Consider the following 15,905-nt stretch of genomic DNA (forward strand, 5'->3'; position numbering starts at 1 on the left):
GCTATCCCTTCCCCCCCAAGGGCCCCTCCTGGACCTCTTGTGTATGTTTACGGGGGAGCAGTACTGCTTGTTTTAAAAGTAGACGGTTAGCTCTTGTCTCTCCTGGAACTCTGTGGAAAACTGAAGAACTAGCTGAGTTATGACGTCACAAGAAAAGGGATTGAAAGGGGAAGAGATTTTTAGTCTGTTTCACATTAACTAGCGATTGTAACAGTTTACAAAGCAATGTGGTGGATTCTCCATTGCTTGGAGTCTTTAGATCATCATTGGACAGCTCGTTCTAAAAGATAGGCACTGTTTCATTCACATTATTGGGACTGAGGCAGGAATCCCTGGGTGAAATTCTCTGGCCTGTGTTATGCACCAGGGTCAGACCAGATGATCATCATGGTCCCTTCTGGCCTTAAAACGTTTAACTCTTTAATCTTTTTTTTATAAGCCATTAACAAATCTCTAGGTTAAGGTTGTTTTTGGCATTAGGTCTCTAATTGTTTCCAACATAATTAATACATCTTCATAATATATTCTAATAAATACATGACTTCTATTTTGAAAGTGAACGGTCTATGTAGTAGACGAGCATGGCTCGACAAATGCTGCTGTTAGTCTGTGCTGTAAAACAGACCAGATAAATGAGATCAGGGCACACAAATGCTGCCTGTTTGAGGATTGTAGCTTTTGACAGAGGCTTTAGTGTCTTACCACGAAAAAAGGAGAGAGAGGTACAAAGTGATGATGGTAGAAACAGAATCACCAAGAAAAAGCTTAAAATGCAGAGCGATCGGATTTGTTTCTAACTGGAAATGTTTGCCAAATGGATGATCACACTAGATCTGGTTTTTATGAATTGGTATATGATTTTACATGAGTGTCTAATGTTAGCGTTCAGAATTTTATCATCTATTTAAAAACCCCCACAGGGCCAGCTTCTGCCATTTGGGTTTGTGTGAGTGGATCAAGTGGCTGAAATAATTATTCTGGCTGCAATCACTTTTCTTTATCATTTCCTTTTTGTTTAATTTTTTTAGAAATACAAAGTCTATTCAAGTCAGAAGGACGAATGGTAGAACTCAACTTTATTTTTAACTTCATATTGCTAGGACACTGTAAATGCATGAACAGTAACCAGGGTCATTAAAGCAGTCTTAAGATATATAGCCCATTTTACAGTTGCCTTTAGGACAGCCTTAACTAAAGTACTGGAAATGTATAATAGTGAGGAAAGCAGAGAACAAAATACATCTACAGAACACGCAGATGTCGACCTGGAAGCACATCTCATGCGCTGGAGAGTGTTTCAGGGGGCAAGGTGGCTTCAGAGGTGAGCTCAGCAAAGCATTTAGGACTTTGCCCAGCTCTGCTGAAGTCACTGGAAGATTTGCCACGGAGTGTCACAGATGCAGAATGAGGCAGTTAAACGTGCATTTCAGCATGTGGTTAAGACAAAACCAGGAACGCTTCTGACGCTGTGGATGTGTCGTCAGATTCTTTTTGCCGGGACACTTGCTGACGTGACGGGACAAAGGGGAATCCGTGTTGTTCTAGGACAGTGAAATAGCTGACTTGCAGTAGTCTCTGTGGATGTGGTGTCACTAGATGGATGGAGACCCTACAAAAATACAAAGAAGAATCCATATGTACTGGTCATAAAGATGACCATTAACCCTTAGTCACTTGATGGGGATTTGGGACACTGGAGAATTTGTCCCATAAAAATAAGCTCTTGGCAGAGTCGGCCCCTGTGTGCGTGTTTGTGGGTCGAGTTAGAGTGCAAACCAGTGTATATGGTGTGTTTGCGGGTAGAGGATTGGATGCGGGGAGAAATCCAAGTAGTATCTTGGTTTTTGTTTAAAGGAAAATGATGATTGTTAGTGGGGGCTGGGGTAGTGTCAAATGTAGATCAGAATAAATGGAAACAGGAAACATACTTACTTTTAAAAATAGTCTCATATTGAAATAGCGATTGTCTGACTTTACTTCCGTTCGTGTCTATGGTGGCCAGGCATGTGCAAGAAAGGAAAGCACAACTCAGACACAGGACAGAGCTCGCTTCTCAGGCTCAGCATCCCACAACATTTTGTGTGCGATAGAAAATCATATGTTGGTATCTCTGTGTGTGATTCTTCACGTAATTATTGCTTGGCATGCCGGACAAAGATGCATCCTTTATTGGCTTGGGCTACTAGGAATCAGCAAAGAAGGGATACATGGGGCCACCCTGTTTTTGTCTCTCAGACTTAGGGTACGTCTTCACTACCGGCCATATCGGCGGGTAGCAATCGATTTCTCAGGGATCGATATATCACTTCTCATCTTGACGCGATATATCGATCCCCAAACGCACTCGTGTTGACTCCGGAACTCCACCAACGCGAACGGCGGCAGCGGAGTCGACAAGGGGAGCCATGGACGTCGATCCCGTGCCATGAGGACGGTAGGTAAGTCGATCTAAGATACTTTGACTTCAGCTACACTATTCACGTAGCTGAAGTTGCGTATCTTAGATCGATCCCCCCCTCCCCCGTAGCGTAGACCAGCCCCTAGTTTGAATAGCTACTCTACTTCCGTGCCCTCTGTAAGAGCTGGGTAACGAGGCATGTCCATGGCTTCCAGAGCAGTGCTATAGCGTGGTGTTAATACAAGAATGATGCGTCTGATGAGAATACAAATTTCACTTCCCCCATGATTTACACTAAAGAGACCATGCATTGCTGACAACTAGGCTGAGCGCTGGGTACTGCTGAGTTGCGGCTCAAAGTGCTAATGCTACGAATGTAGTCAAGCACAAGCCGTGATCAGCACCGTGTTAGAAAGGGGTTTCTGCAGACTTGTAATTCTCTGTTTTAAAGCCTGTTTTCAAATGTCCGTTCTTGTGCAAGTGGAGGGAGTTTGTTCACATACCCTCGTCCCGGCTGCCCCAGGACAATGATAACCTCATGCTTTTCCACCGTGCCGGAAACCAGGGGCACCCCATAACATACGATTCCTGGAGAGTGAATGGGAGGAGAGCAGGACCCATCTGCAAAGATGGTGCCCGCACAAATGTGCACTCTATTCCCCTCCACAAACACGGCCTGAAAATCATTATAGCTGCTCCAAGCCACGAAGATTTATAATGATTTGACCAGGTTTCTGGAACATGCTGAACATGATTGGTCCCTGTATGCACTTGTAGGTAGGATCATTGTTGTTTGTGCTATGGACTAAGCATCAGAGATGCATAAGATATAATTAATAATAGAACTCAGTAAAAAGTTAAATGTTAAAGTCGGGTGTTCCTTTTGAAATCAAACCCCAGATATGAGACAGCCATGTGTTTTAACAGTATAGCTCCATTATTGTCATTCCTAGTTACAATAAGGTAGGTTAAGTTTACATAACCAGTGAGACCTCTGAATTTTATGGCATTTTCTTGCCAGTTTAACCCAGTTTTAATATTGTTGTCAGGCTTGTGCTTGAGTTTTATTTTGTAATAGTCAAATTGGAGATGTTTCCTAAAATATTGTTGCATCTTATATTGACTCTGAGGCTTTGTCTACACTGCCAAGTTGTCAACAAAATGTTTGTCTTTCACCGGTGCTTAAAAAAGCCCTCCTCCCCCGAAAGACAAAAGTTTTGCCGCAGCAAGTGGCAGTGTGTACATGGCTTTGTGCTTTCCTGCCGACAAACTGAATGCCGCTCGTGGGGGGTGGAAGTATTTTGTCGGCAAAAGTGCCGACAAAGAATGTTTGCACAAGCTGACTTTCAGTGACAAGGCTATGTCAACACAGCACTGTGGCTAAAGCTGTGTGGTGTAGACAAGCCCTCGGATGAAGAAGCAGTCATGAAAAATGTATTCACTGGTAACAGTGTCTGCATTTAACTTGAATTCAGTTGTCTGCAAATGGAAAAATAAAATCATTCCCTGGCTTCGTAGATTACATATGTATAGGTTTTATGATTCTGAACTGTCAAGCAGTTATATTAAAGCATATGACTCAATAGCACTATACAATGTAACCATCGAGCCCCTTCCCAGCTTGGAGGCTTTGTATTATGCTGAACAGATGGGCCTTTGCAGTTCAGTTCTGCATTACAGCAGAGTGCTGCAGACAGCACTAAAAAATAGCCTGTTGGGGATGGCGAACAATTATTTCTTATGTGCTGCACCTAAAGCCATGACCCTTTTAAAAACTGAGCCTCAGTATTGCAGTGCAGTCTGTCAGAAGAAAGGAACAGCAACAGAACAAACCAGAAGGGAGCACTGCACTCCGTTACGGAGAGCTAACTGCCTTTGCAGAGTTGAGGTAGCAATTAGGTTAAAACTGTTTTAAACCACTCTCTGGATTCCTCTTTTGATTTCAGTTTGGGATTTCATGTGCGTGTTTCTGCCAGAGGATTATTTTTTAAATCTGTGATTTATCAGACAGGTCATTTGGGAAAGATGACTTCTTTGGAAATGAAGGCTATGCCCTTCTGTCTTTTTTTCTTCAAGTTTCCCATTCTTTTTTGCCACTTAAAAAGTAGCGTGGCTTGAAATTGCTAATTTTTGGCCTCATTGGGGAGTGGTGGTTTTTGCATCCTTTGGAAAGCAGATGGATTTAATTTTTGCAATATTTCTAGGTTTTGCAAGTGTCTTAGATCTTCATGTTCCATACACTTAGTGCGCCTCTTATCTTCTTCCACACTACAAGAAATCCCTTCCAAACAGAAGGAAAGTGCAGTGCAAGTTGTTGTACCTTTTTTTGCTGTGTGTGACTATTTATGCAGAAGGAGAGAATTTAGGACTAAAGTATAAATACTTTAACACTTGCATGTCCCATTCCCGAGAGTTGTGATCAGCTCCTTTTGTCTCCAAGAGTGCGTCTACAGAGCAGCAGGGGGTGGGTAAACTAAGATGCAGTAGCTCAGGTTGAGCTAATGGGCTTAAAATAGCAGTGTTGCTGTGGCAGCACAGGCGAGGACTCGGGTCTAGCTGTCTGACACACACTCACCCAACTCTCTTGGTATGTATTCAGGTGGTAGCCTGAGCTATCACCCATGCCACAGTGTGATTTTTAGCATGCTAGCTCGTGTAGAGCTAAGGCATGTCTGTCTACCTGCTCTGGGGAGCAGGCCCCCAGCGGCTTACCCCAGAACTGCAGACAGCCCTGTATTCGAGTGTGCTCCTGTCTCTTGACATTTGCACTGTGCCTGCATTCTGGGCTACATGTGTGAAACTGCAATATTAGAAGAAAAAGATTGCAAAATTCTTTGCCTTATCTATTGTGGGTTGATGGATTTTTAGTGGTTTGCACACCTTGACCGAAACGGAAAGCAGCAGCTGCAGCAGCTAAGGGGGTGGAAGTTAATAAGTATGAATGTTTCAAGGTGGACAAACATTCCCCAGCACAATGCTCCCTTTCATGTAATAATTGCACCACCGCTGTGCTGGTCTGTACTGGAGTAATAGTGCTGGCAAATTTATTCGGGTTGCTTCTCCCCTTTGTTGTGCACAGCTCTTTCAAAAGAATGCCTTGCACAAATATCTACCAGGTTTGTCCTGAGATTTTGTTTTCTTCTTTCTTTCCATTTCTTACTCTGTTATTTATCAATATTGTCTTGATCACTCTAGTCCGATCTTTAAAGTAGCTATTTAAGAAAAAAGTCCTGCAAAATCCCCTTTGGGGTAAAGTAAATATCCACAAGTTGAAGAAACAGAGACCAAAAAGGATTTGTCTCTTACTATAAGCAATGTGTCCTTCTGTCATGTTAACATTGCAGGCCACTAACTGAGGCCTTCTCTATATTCAAAGCTGCACCTGTTTCACTAAAGCTGGGTTCTGAAACCAGATTAAATAAACCAGTGCAAAACCCATAGGGAGTGCCTATGCTGCAGCTGGGAAGTGTGATTCCCAGCGCCGGTAGACAGACTTGTGCTAGCTCACCTTGAGCTAGTGTGCTAAAAATAGCAGTGTGGACGTGGCAGCTTAGGTGAGCCCCCAAGCTCAGACCAGGGTGTTGGACTTAAGCAGCTCGCCTTACCCACAATTGGAGCCGCAACATCCACATGTGCTTCCCAGGATACACCAAGTAAGGAACCCAAGCAGACCCATTGTATCTGGCTGCGGCACTCTTACAGAAGGAGTACTGGGACTCGGAGAAACCACCCTCAAACCACTGACCACCCAAAGGGCCAGATTCCTCCAGGGCATAACCGACTTCCTCCACAACATTAACTGCCTCCCTCAGAACACCGTCCTTGCCATCATGGATGTCACTCCTCTATATACCAACAGCCCTCACAGTGATGGCATAGCTGCCGGACTCTAATATTTACAGGACAATGGACAACCCTCTGAGATCCACCCCAAACACATCGCCAGATTCATCCATTTCATCTTCACTCACAGCAATTTTACATTCAACAACCACTTTGTGCAAACCATGGGAACAGCTTTGGGTGCTGGGACGGCTCCCCAGTATGGCAACCTCTTCATGGGCTGCCTGGAAGAAGAATGTCTGGACAGACGCACCACGAAACTGATGATATTTTCATCCTCTGGATGGATGACTTAAACTCCCTCATAGAGTTCCACCACAGCTTCAGCAAACACCAACCGTCCATTAAACTCTCTGTGGAGCATTCCCACTCTAGCATCAACTTCCTAGACACCACGGTCAGCTTCAGCAATGGAATCCTACAGACACAATACACAAGAAACCCATGGATCACCACTACCTTCACAGATCCAGTAACCATCCCAAACACACCAAGAAATCTGTTACCTACAGCCAGGCACTCAGATACCACAGAACATGCTCCAAGGAGCGAGTCTGGGATACACACCTTAACGCACTCAAAACCGCTTTTAACAAACAAGGACATTCCATTGGGGAAGTAAATCGCATCATGGAATGGGCCTCTCAAATGCCCTGAAAGAACCTGCTTCAATACAGAAATAAAACCTCATCTGATCACATGCCCCTAATTGTCACCTACCACCCCTCACTGGAACTCATTTGGCACCTGATAATGGGATCCCCAAAAGCCAACAAGCCGACTGGGGAGCTGCCTAAACCAAGCAATGGGAGATGCCAAGGAGAGGGGTATGGCCCTAAGTCTAGGTCAGAGGCAGGCACGCGTCTCTGCCTGGGATTCACAGCGATGAAACCCTTAGTCCTAATATTAGGCGCCACACCTAAACCCTTTCTTGAAGAGACGGTGCCCGTATACCCTGTAGCCCTGTGGTTGGAGCACTCAGTCAGATGAGACAGGGGTACAATTCCCACCTCTTCCTGACGTGGGGCATGGTTGTGATCCCTCATTGCCCAGCTCTCAGGAGTGTGCCCTGACACTGGGTTATGACTCTCTTCATCTATCCTGTCGATAGATGTATGTATGTATAAAGAAATAGCCTTTGGAACAGGTACTTGAACGTGGGTCTCTCACCTCCCCGGCGAGTGCCACAATCAATGGGTGACAGCCATGCTCTCCCTTCCACTGGCGCAGTGAATCGTTATTTATACACAGTGGAATGATTTCAAGGAGAGCGATTGAAAGACACCTGCCCTGGAATGCCTCATCCGGGTTAGGACACTCCTGAGAGGTGGGAGATGTGGCAGAGGGGGAAATCGCTCAACCCGGGGGCTAAAAGTTATAAACGAGGGACGAGGGGGAGACTCCTTCATTTTGTACGAGGCCTGAACTGCTGGGTGGCCTCAGAACACTCCTGCCAGAGCAGCCCCACTGGTAAGATAGATGTGGGGGACACCTCATTTGAGGATCCCACTGGGGCTTGGGGTGAGATAGGTGCATGGTCATCAGGACCAAGACAGTTGTGCACATGCCCAGAGGCAGATTTTTTGGGTACCGCAGGGACTTTATTGGCAGAAACTTAAGCACCTACAGGATTAGGCAGCAGCTGAGCTGGGATTTTGAGGATCTAAGTTTTGGATTTAGGTGCTGAAAGTATCAGTTGTGCAGCTAAATCACTTTGTAAATCTGATGTAGCCCTGGGTGACGTTCTGTTGGCTGTGCTATGGTGAGACACACTGGATGGTTGTAATTGTTCCTTCCGTGGATATTAACTATGGTCGACATCATTTTCCTTCCGTGGGAATAGCACCCAGGGAACTGCAACAGGCACCCTTGTGGTTGTGTGTGTGTGTCATGAACATATCCTAAAAGAGCAGGGAGTGTTCACACCAGTTCAACTGGGCAAAACTTCAATGGAAATTGTGTCTGAGTGAAGGGATTTGGCCTATGTTTTTCTGCAATAGTCTGTATAAGCCTTCATTATTTCGCTCTGACCCTGCTGGCCTGGTGAGCTGTTCTTCAAACCCTGGTTACAGAAGAGGGGGATGTGGAGCAGAGACATCTAGACCATATTGCAGATAATTCGCTGCCCTAGTAGTCACATCTGAGACTGAGAGTTGCATGCCATGTAGGAAGCAGCAATTTCTATTTCAGTTTTGTGCCTACTCAGGAAGTGCATTTTACATAAGTCACCGAGGTACCGGGAGGAAACAGAAAGCTCTCTGTACATCTGACTTCACCGCAATGCTGGGTCATGTGAATGCATCTGCCTTTGCAACAGGATCACTCCGTTCCAAAATGGTGGCTCAGAACACTCTGTTGTGTGACTGTCGTGTGCTGAAGGAATAGGTGTGGCTGTAAGCAAGGACGTTGGACCCTGCTGAACAAAGTTTGATCTCATAATCTCATATTCTGTACCAGGATGGTAAGATATCTTTGCATATTTTGGTTTTGTTGACTGAAAGAAATCTAAGGAAGGATTTTAAATAGCTTTGTTTTCAAATTTGGTTTTAAAAGCATGGTTGTGTTACAATAAGACGTTTATTTATCTTCTATACAAATTGAGAAATTCAGTCTAATTTTACACTTCAAAATTTTTTGCCTTTGGATCTTTTCCAAAATATCACTTAGACTTCCAAACAGGTTGATTCATGGTTGTGCCTGAGTATCATGCTGTTGATGGAAACACCCAGCTAAGTTTTGCTAGGTATGGGAAGGGGGTATTTTACAGTGAATGTAAAAATACACTTATTGTGTATGTGGATATTTTTACATGTTTTATTGTAAATGAACTTAAATTTTAAGTGTAAATATTAATTGTGAATTATAAGGTACCCCTGAAGTTTCATAAATTGTCTAGAAGAAGCCTAGTGCCATGACAAACTGTATGTGCCAAATTCATCCTGGACATATAGCCATTGTGTTCAGAGGAATTACGCCCAGGGTGAACTCAGCTCTTAACTTCCCATTAATATTTTTAGGCCAAGCATGCTCCTACAAAAGGAGACGTCTGACAATGGTTTCTTCCTGTCCTTTTCTTTAATTTCCCTGTCAGCAAAGCTAGAAGATCGTAGTAAGCATTCCCTCTCTCCCTTTCCTTCTCTAAAAAGCATGACAAAATTAGACAGCTTACAGCATTTCTTGTGCTCAGAGTTTTTCTAAAGAAAAAGTAACCATATAAAAAACAGTCCCTGCATTCCCTCAGAGTGCCTCATTGATACAATGCAGAAGAGAAATTCTATGGGACTAGGCTGTTTCAGGGTGGTAGGAAAACATCTGTTTTTTGTTGTGGGTTTCTTAATAGCTATTCAGCTTTCCGAGGAGGAAAGGTAGACTAGGGGATTTTAACTAGTCAGACACAGGCACCATGGAAATCAGTTCTCCTTTTGTAAATGACTTGTTATCCTATTTTGATTTTAAGAAATATTCTATTGAATTTTATCAAACAATTACATATTAATTTTTAATTTTAATTTCATTTGACAATTACTTACAAATAATCTAACCTTCTGCACCAGTGTGTCTGGATACAGTCAGAAAGTATGAACTGTAACAGAGCCAGATGCGTTTGTACCATTGTAAAATGACCAACTTTCAAGGGAAGTAGTTATTTGCCAGGGAAAAAAATGTGGAAGAGACATGGGTGTTGCTTATCTTAAACAAAAGTTAATAGATAATAGTTTATGACTTACTACAAATTATTCATCTAAACTATAACTTTGGCATGCTGTAAACAACGCATCTATGTTTCTAGAAAATAATGGAACTTACTTTAAAATACTTTTTTTTAAGTCTTCATCTTTTTCATGCTTTCATTTTCTGTGCAGTATTTCCTTTGTCTCAAAATAGGTGAGAAGACTCTACTTCCTGCTAAGTAGTATCAGTACTGTGGCTGCTTTCAGAGCCAGACCCAAGAGCCTGTCACAGTTATGGAAATATGGAATCAGCAACAGACCGTGTTTTAGCTCAGTGTCTCAGTTTGTAGAATGGGGTTAACGATAGTCACCTCCTTTGTAAGGTGCCTTGAGATCTCTGGATTAAATGCATTAGATACTATCATTTCTTGACTTGCACATCAAAAACATTGTGAAAGGCAAATGCCAGGTTTAAGGTCCAGACTCCTGCCATCTGCTCTGTCTATCCAGTACTTGAACTCTGAGTGTGGACTGGCACTCACCTTAGAGACACTGCCAGGGCTTAGCCAGCTGTGATGCAATGTGGTCGTGGAGCCCAGACTTGGTTTTAGCTGGTGAAAGGAGTGGCAGACCAGAGTGAGGGTGTTGTTTGTTGTATCGGTTTCTGTGTTCTGGAGCACAGATAATAGGTAATAATTGGAGATATACCTATCTCCTAGAACTGGAAGGGACCTCGAAAGGTCACCAAAGTCTAGCCCCCCTGCTTTTACTAGCAGGACCAATTTTTGCCCCAGATCCATAAGTGGCCTCCTCAAGGATTGAACTCACAACCCTGGGTTTAGCAGGCCAATGCTCAAACCACTGAGCTATCCCTCCCACACACACAGTGCGTGTCGGAGTTGGTTCATGTCTGTGTTGACTCCCTGCACTGACCTGCTAGCACAGTGCTTTTCTTGGTCCAGAGCTGGGAAGCTTTCCCTGTAGCTCCGTGTTGACAATGAAAGGTTTACCATGTCAGAGTGTTGGCACTGAAAGGCTTTTTGACACCAGCTTCCAGGACTGAGATAGAGATTTTACTGATGGTGAGTGGGTTTTGATACAACTCATTTTTATTTTTTTATTTTTTTTAAACAAACTCCCCTATGCCTTGATGTGTGTGCAGCTACCCGTGGGCTCAGGTCTGAGCCTGTAAATCTTTCCATTTTGCTGTGCAAAGCATGACGTTCCGGGGTGCAATCCAGAGCAGTGAGGTGTTGTCACCAACCACACACTGGCTGCCAGCAGCCTTTGGTGCCTACTTACTGGGAGACCCTGACACATTCCCAATCCTGGATTTTCTGCCCAAATTGTGTGTTCTGCACTCTCCAGTCCCTTCCTGGACAATCCAGATATATTGAGTCCCTTGCCCCTCTGCCGGGATCAGTATAGGACAGGCTGCTACCTTAAATGGAATTACCCAAATAATTCACGACACTAGGTTTGTTTTAATTAAAGAATAAAACAAGTTTATTTAACTACAAGGAGACAGGTTTTAAGTGAGTACAAGTATAAGGCATTACAATCAGAAATGGTTACAAGAGAAATCAAGAGAAGATGCTTTCTAATCTTAAACTAGACTTGTTTCAAAGTGAAATTCTTGTAAATCCCCAGTAACACTGCTGACAAAGTTTGAGGTCAAGATCCCTTCCCAATGTCCAACCGCTGTTTCTTTTGTTTTCTTAGGTGAAAAGTGGAGAGATGGATCGGGAGAGAGAACTTGGGGTGGTTTTGCCCCTCACTTGTATAGTCCAGTCACCCTTGGAAATGCTTTTTCCTGCAGGTTACCCCTAGATAAAGTTCATTCCCGCTGTGAGATTGGAGTCAAGGAGTTTGGTGGTGAAAGAGGTTTCATGCTGCTGTTTGCTAATTTGTAGATTTGCCTTGTTTCCCCCTTGCTGGCTCAAGGGCCTTGTTTATTCCATATATGTAAATGGAGGTGAACACACATTCCTTTTAAGACCTGCTTGACCAGTTCTGCCTAACCAGGGCTGCATGGATTTGAACATGTGCTACCAACAACCATTCAGGGGGAATTCATAACTTTACCTAGAATGTTGCTACATACATTTCATCATATTATTGACCAATGAATTATTGGTTTTCAAATGATACCTCACAAGACCAATTTTGCACAAAGATTATTACAATAGTGTGTAGGGTGTGAACACGGGTTGCATTCTGTCACACCAGGGCAATAACAAAATGGTTTTTTCTCCAATGTGCACAAGGGCCCATGTTAGCCAGGTGTACCCACTGGGTCCAGGGCCTTGTGCCTGCAGGCCAGCTCTGACCTTCTCCCCGGCAGTGTGCTCATGCGGGAGAGACCCTCCCCAAAGAGAGATCCCCACCGCAGGGGAAGTGTGTCTGTTCTATATTGGGCAGCTAATACATGTGAAATGTGCATGTGTAGGTGCCCAAGTATGGCTTCTACAGTAATGAACAGGACAACCCTGCCTCCCTGGTTTTACTGCAGGAACAAGAAATCAGACCAAACCGGGCTGATGTTTGTCTGCAAACAGCGATGCGTCTTCCCCAGACACGCAATGATTCCGTTTGTTGTTTAACTTTTTAGGCACGTTTTGAAAATGAACAAGAGTAGCTCTGAGCTGGAGAAGGTTAGCAATGGCTCTGCAGAGAGCCTCAGCCCACCTTTCCGAGGGATCCACGTCAGCTTCGTGGCTGGCTCCACAGACAGCCTCAACTCTGACACAAGGACTGCCAGTGATGAAGGTAATTTAAACCTTGCTCTGGTGTGGGTGGGGGGGAGGCTCATGGAAGGGGCTCTCCACAGCCCAAAAGCTGAAATCCCTTGTTCGTAAAGTGTCTAGACCACAGAACAAGTACGACATCGGCAGCACGAACTTCCCCTACACCAGTCTCTGTATAGCTCAGCACTGACCTGGAGGAACCAGCTCTAGAGAGCAGTTAGGCTTCCATACCTATGTGGGACCCAGTGCTGCTCCTACTGTAGTCAGTGGCAATGCTTCACTTGACGTCAGTGCGAGCAAGATCTGGCCTCTGCCCTCTCTGCTGAGCCTGCTGGCAAGGATGACCAAGCTGCTTGTGATGGTCTGGGAGGAAGGCCACCTGCTGTCTTCACAGTCCCGGCCCCCCAGGCAGCCACGACGCTCTGGCACAGCAGACTAGTGCTGGGTTTGAAGCTGGTGATCTCAGGTGAAAGATAATGTGTCCCGTTACCAGACTCTGAGCTGTCCAATTCTCCTAACTCTTACTGATTCTCTCGGAGCAGCACAGTTTTTACAATCTATTTGACTAATGCCAAAATCATTCTTGCTGCTGTTTTTCTTACTCGAGACCAGCCAATCCTACACCTCCTCCCAAAGATACAGAGGGTCATTCATCTTTGACAAGTGACTCAGTGGGTTGCCGGGGTAACAGAGTACCTCCTGGAGCTCTACTAAAGGAGCCCAAATGTACTGAGAGGGAAAGGGGTTAGCATGGCATGGAGCGCACAAGTATTTCTTGAAGGGGGTGGGGGAGAAGTGCCCTTTCATTAGTTTGGATTTTCTTTGAAAAGTAGATATTCTACCAAGTCATTTTTTTCCCTAAGTATATTTAACTTAGACATGTACTGACACATTACACAGTCCAGCAACTATTTCTTTTGCAAATCACCATCTTCATATAATGGAAGTTCTGCCTTTCCAGAAGCAACAATTTATAGCGATAAAAGTCAGACCTAGTTGTCTGGAAATGACATTTTCCCAGTCCTAGCTCAGAATTTAAGAGGGGGGAGAGTGCCAGGAAATTATAAAAGGAAAAAAAAATCTTATTGCATGTCAGACTTGTGCTTTCTCAACCTATAGCTGTCAGATGTGAACAGAAGGGGAATGAAGTTCCCTTGTTCACTTCAGTGACACAAGGAATTTTAGTTTTCTTAAGAAATTTAAAACAAATGTTTTGAGAATGATTTTTTGGCTAATAGAAATGAGGAGCAGGGCTTATTGGCCAGAGCAGGAATAATCAAGATCCAGTTGATTTCCAGACATGCTTGACCAAAAATTCAGTGGCAAGAGCCATGCATTCTGCAGTGGTCTGGTGCAGTCAATTGGAGGCTCTGCCCTAGCTTCAGATAAATTAAAAGAATGAGGTGTTTATTAAAGAACATTTTGAAGTATACAATCCAGTCAGTGTAGTATACTCTGCACCATTTACTGGATACAGGAACGCCTCGCTTATCGTTGTAGTTATGTTCCTGAAAAATGCGACTTTAAGCGAAACGATGTTAAGGGAATCCAATTTCCCCATAAGAATTAATGTAAATAAGGGGGGAGGGGGTTAGGTTCCAGGTAAATTTTTTTTCACCGGACCAAAGACTGTCTGTCTGTCTATATACACACAATATAAGTGTGTGTGTATATTTAATACTGTACACAGCAATGATGATTGTGAAGCTTGGTTGTGGTGGTGGAGTCAGAGGGTAGGATATTTCCCAGGGAATGCCTTACTGCTAAATGATGAACTAGAACAGCTGAGCCCTCAAGGGTTAACACGTTGTTAATATAGCCTCACACTCTACCAGGCAGCACAAATGGAGGGAGGGCAGACAGCAGGGCAGACAGACACACACTGTGTGTGAGAGAGAGAGATGTGCATTGCCCCTTTAAGTACGCTTTGCCGCTTTAAGTACATTGCCTTCTTAAGTAGATCAGCAAGTTGAGACAGCCCCTGTTGCCAGCAAGCTCCCTCTAGCCTGAGCCCTGTTGTGTCCTCCCCTGGCTCTATGGGAATGGGGTAAGTGAGGGGCAGGAGGAGGGGGAAGGGGAACACCCTGACATTAGACCCCCTCTTCCTCACAACCCTACCCACCCATACAGCAAGCAGGAGGCTCCCGGGAGCAGCTCCAAGGCAGAGGGCAGGAGCAGCACATAGCAGTGGGGGGAGGCACAGCTGAACTGCCGGCAACTGATAGCCTGCTGGGCAGCTGCCGCACAGGGAACTTAGGGAGCAGGGAGCTGATAGGGGGAGTTGATGGGGGGGGCTGCCGATCCACCCTGGTTCCAAGCCCCCACCAGCAAGCTGCAATGGGCTGCTCTTCCTGCAAGCAATGGACAAGGCAGGCGGTGGCCAAACAACGTTAGAAGGGAGCATTGCACAACTTTAAATGAGCGTGTTCCCTAATTGATCAGCAACATAACCATGAAACAGAATTAACCGGAACAACTTTAAGTGAGGAGTTACTGTATTAAATTTGATTTATTTTACACTACCTCTGCATGTTGACTTTTCAGTGTGTGGTTGAATTTTGCACTAAAGACTATTAAGGAAGTAGTCAAGGGAACTCTGGAGATTTTGGTGGGTAGGCAGTGCCCAGATGGACCTTTATGGCACGTGGGACATGTCTAAGAAGCAGTTTGTGGTTGTGGACTCAGTGTGTTATTTGGATGTTAAAATACTTTACAGTGAAATAGGAAAACACGTGGACATTGAAATTTGTATCATTAGCTTTCAAAGTTAACAGCTCCCTTTATGGTGAATGGGGCAGGTCACACTTCTCAGAACTCTGATTTCGGGCTGTCTGCAGACTCAGGCAGACCAAACTGCGTTGGTTTACTCTGTTTGAAGGGTTTATTTGCAATCAGAAGGGCAAGAAACCTAGAGCCAGATTCCTGGATGCGGCCAAGCTTTGGCCAACACAGACCCCAACGGGGTGAGGCAATCGTGGCATTAAGCAGGTTCTGGCTCCCTGGATTATTGGGCTAGTTGGGTTCCCAGCCAGCCCCTGGCTCAGGTTAGAGCAGCCTCAGGCCTGTTCTACCCTACTGACGTCGTAAGCTCTCTGGGGCAGGGACTATCATGTCTTTTCATGACTTGTTTGTCCAGAACCTAGCACTGGTCAGGGCTTCTAGGCAATACTGCCACATAACTAATAACCCATGATAGTAATCTAAACTACATTCAACCACAGCAGCACCCATGAGACCCTCTAGTAG

General features: G+C 44.6%; 1 protein-coding gene across 1 annotated transcript in view; it reads left to right on the forward strand.

The window, feature by feature from the left end:
• The window catches only part of PRAG1 (PEAK1 related, kinase-activating pseudokinase 1), a 45,086-nt gene that overhangs the window by 15,278 nt on the left and 13,903 nt on the right, over window positions 1–15,905 (forward strand). The window contains exon 4 of the mRNA XM_032769471.2: window positions 12,524–12,681. Coding sequence (XP_032625362.1) covers window positions 12,524–12,681 — 158 coding nt within the window. The remainder of the gene's footprint in view (window positions 1–12,523; window positions 12,682–15,905) is intronic.

This window comes from Chelonoidis abingdonii, chromosome 5 (genome assembly GCF_003597395.2).
Source record: "Chelonoidis abingdonii isolate Lonesome George chromosome 5, CheloAbing_2.0, whole genome shotgun sequence".
NCBI classification, from domain to species: Eukaryota; Metazoa; Chordata; order Testudines; family Testudinidae; genus Chelonoidis; species Chelonoidis abingdonii.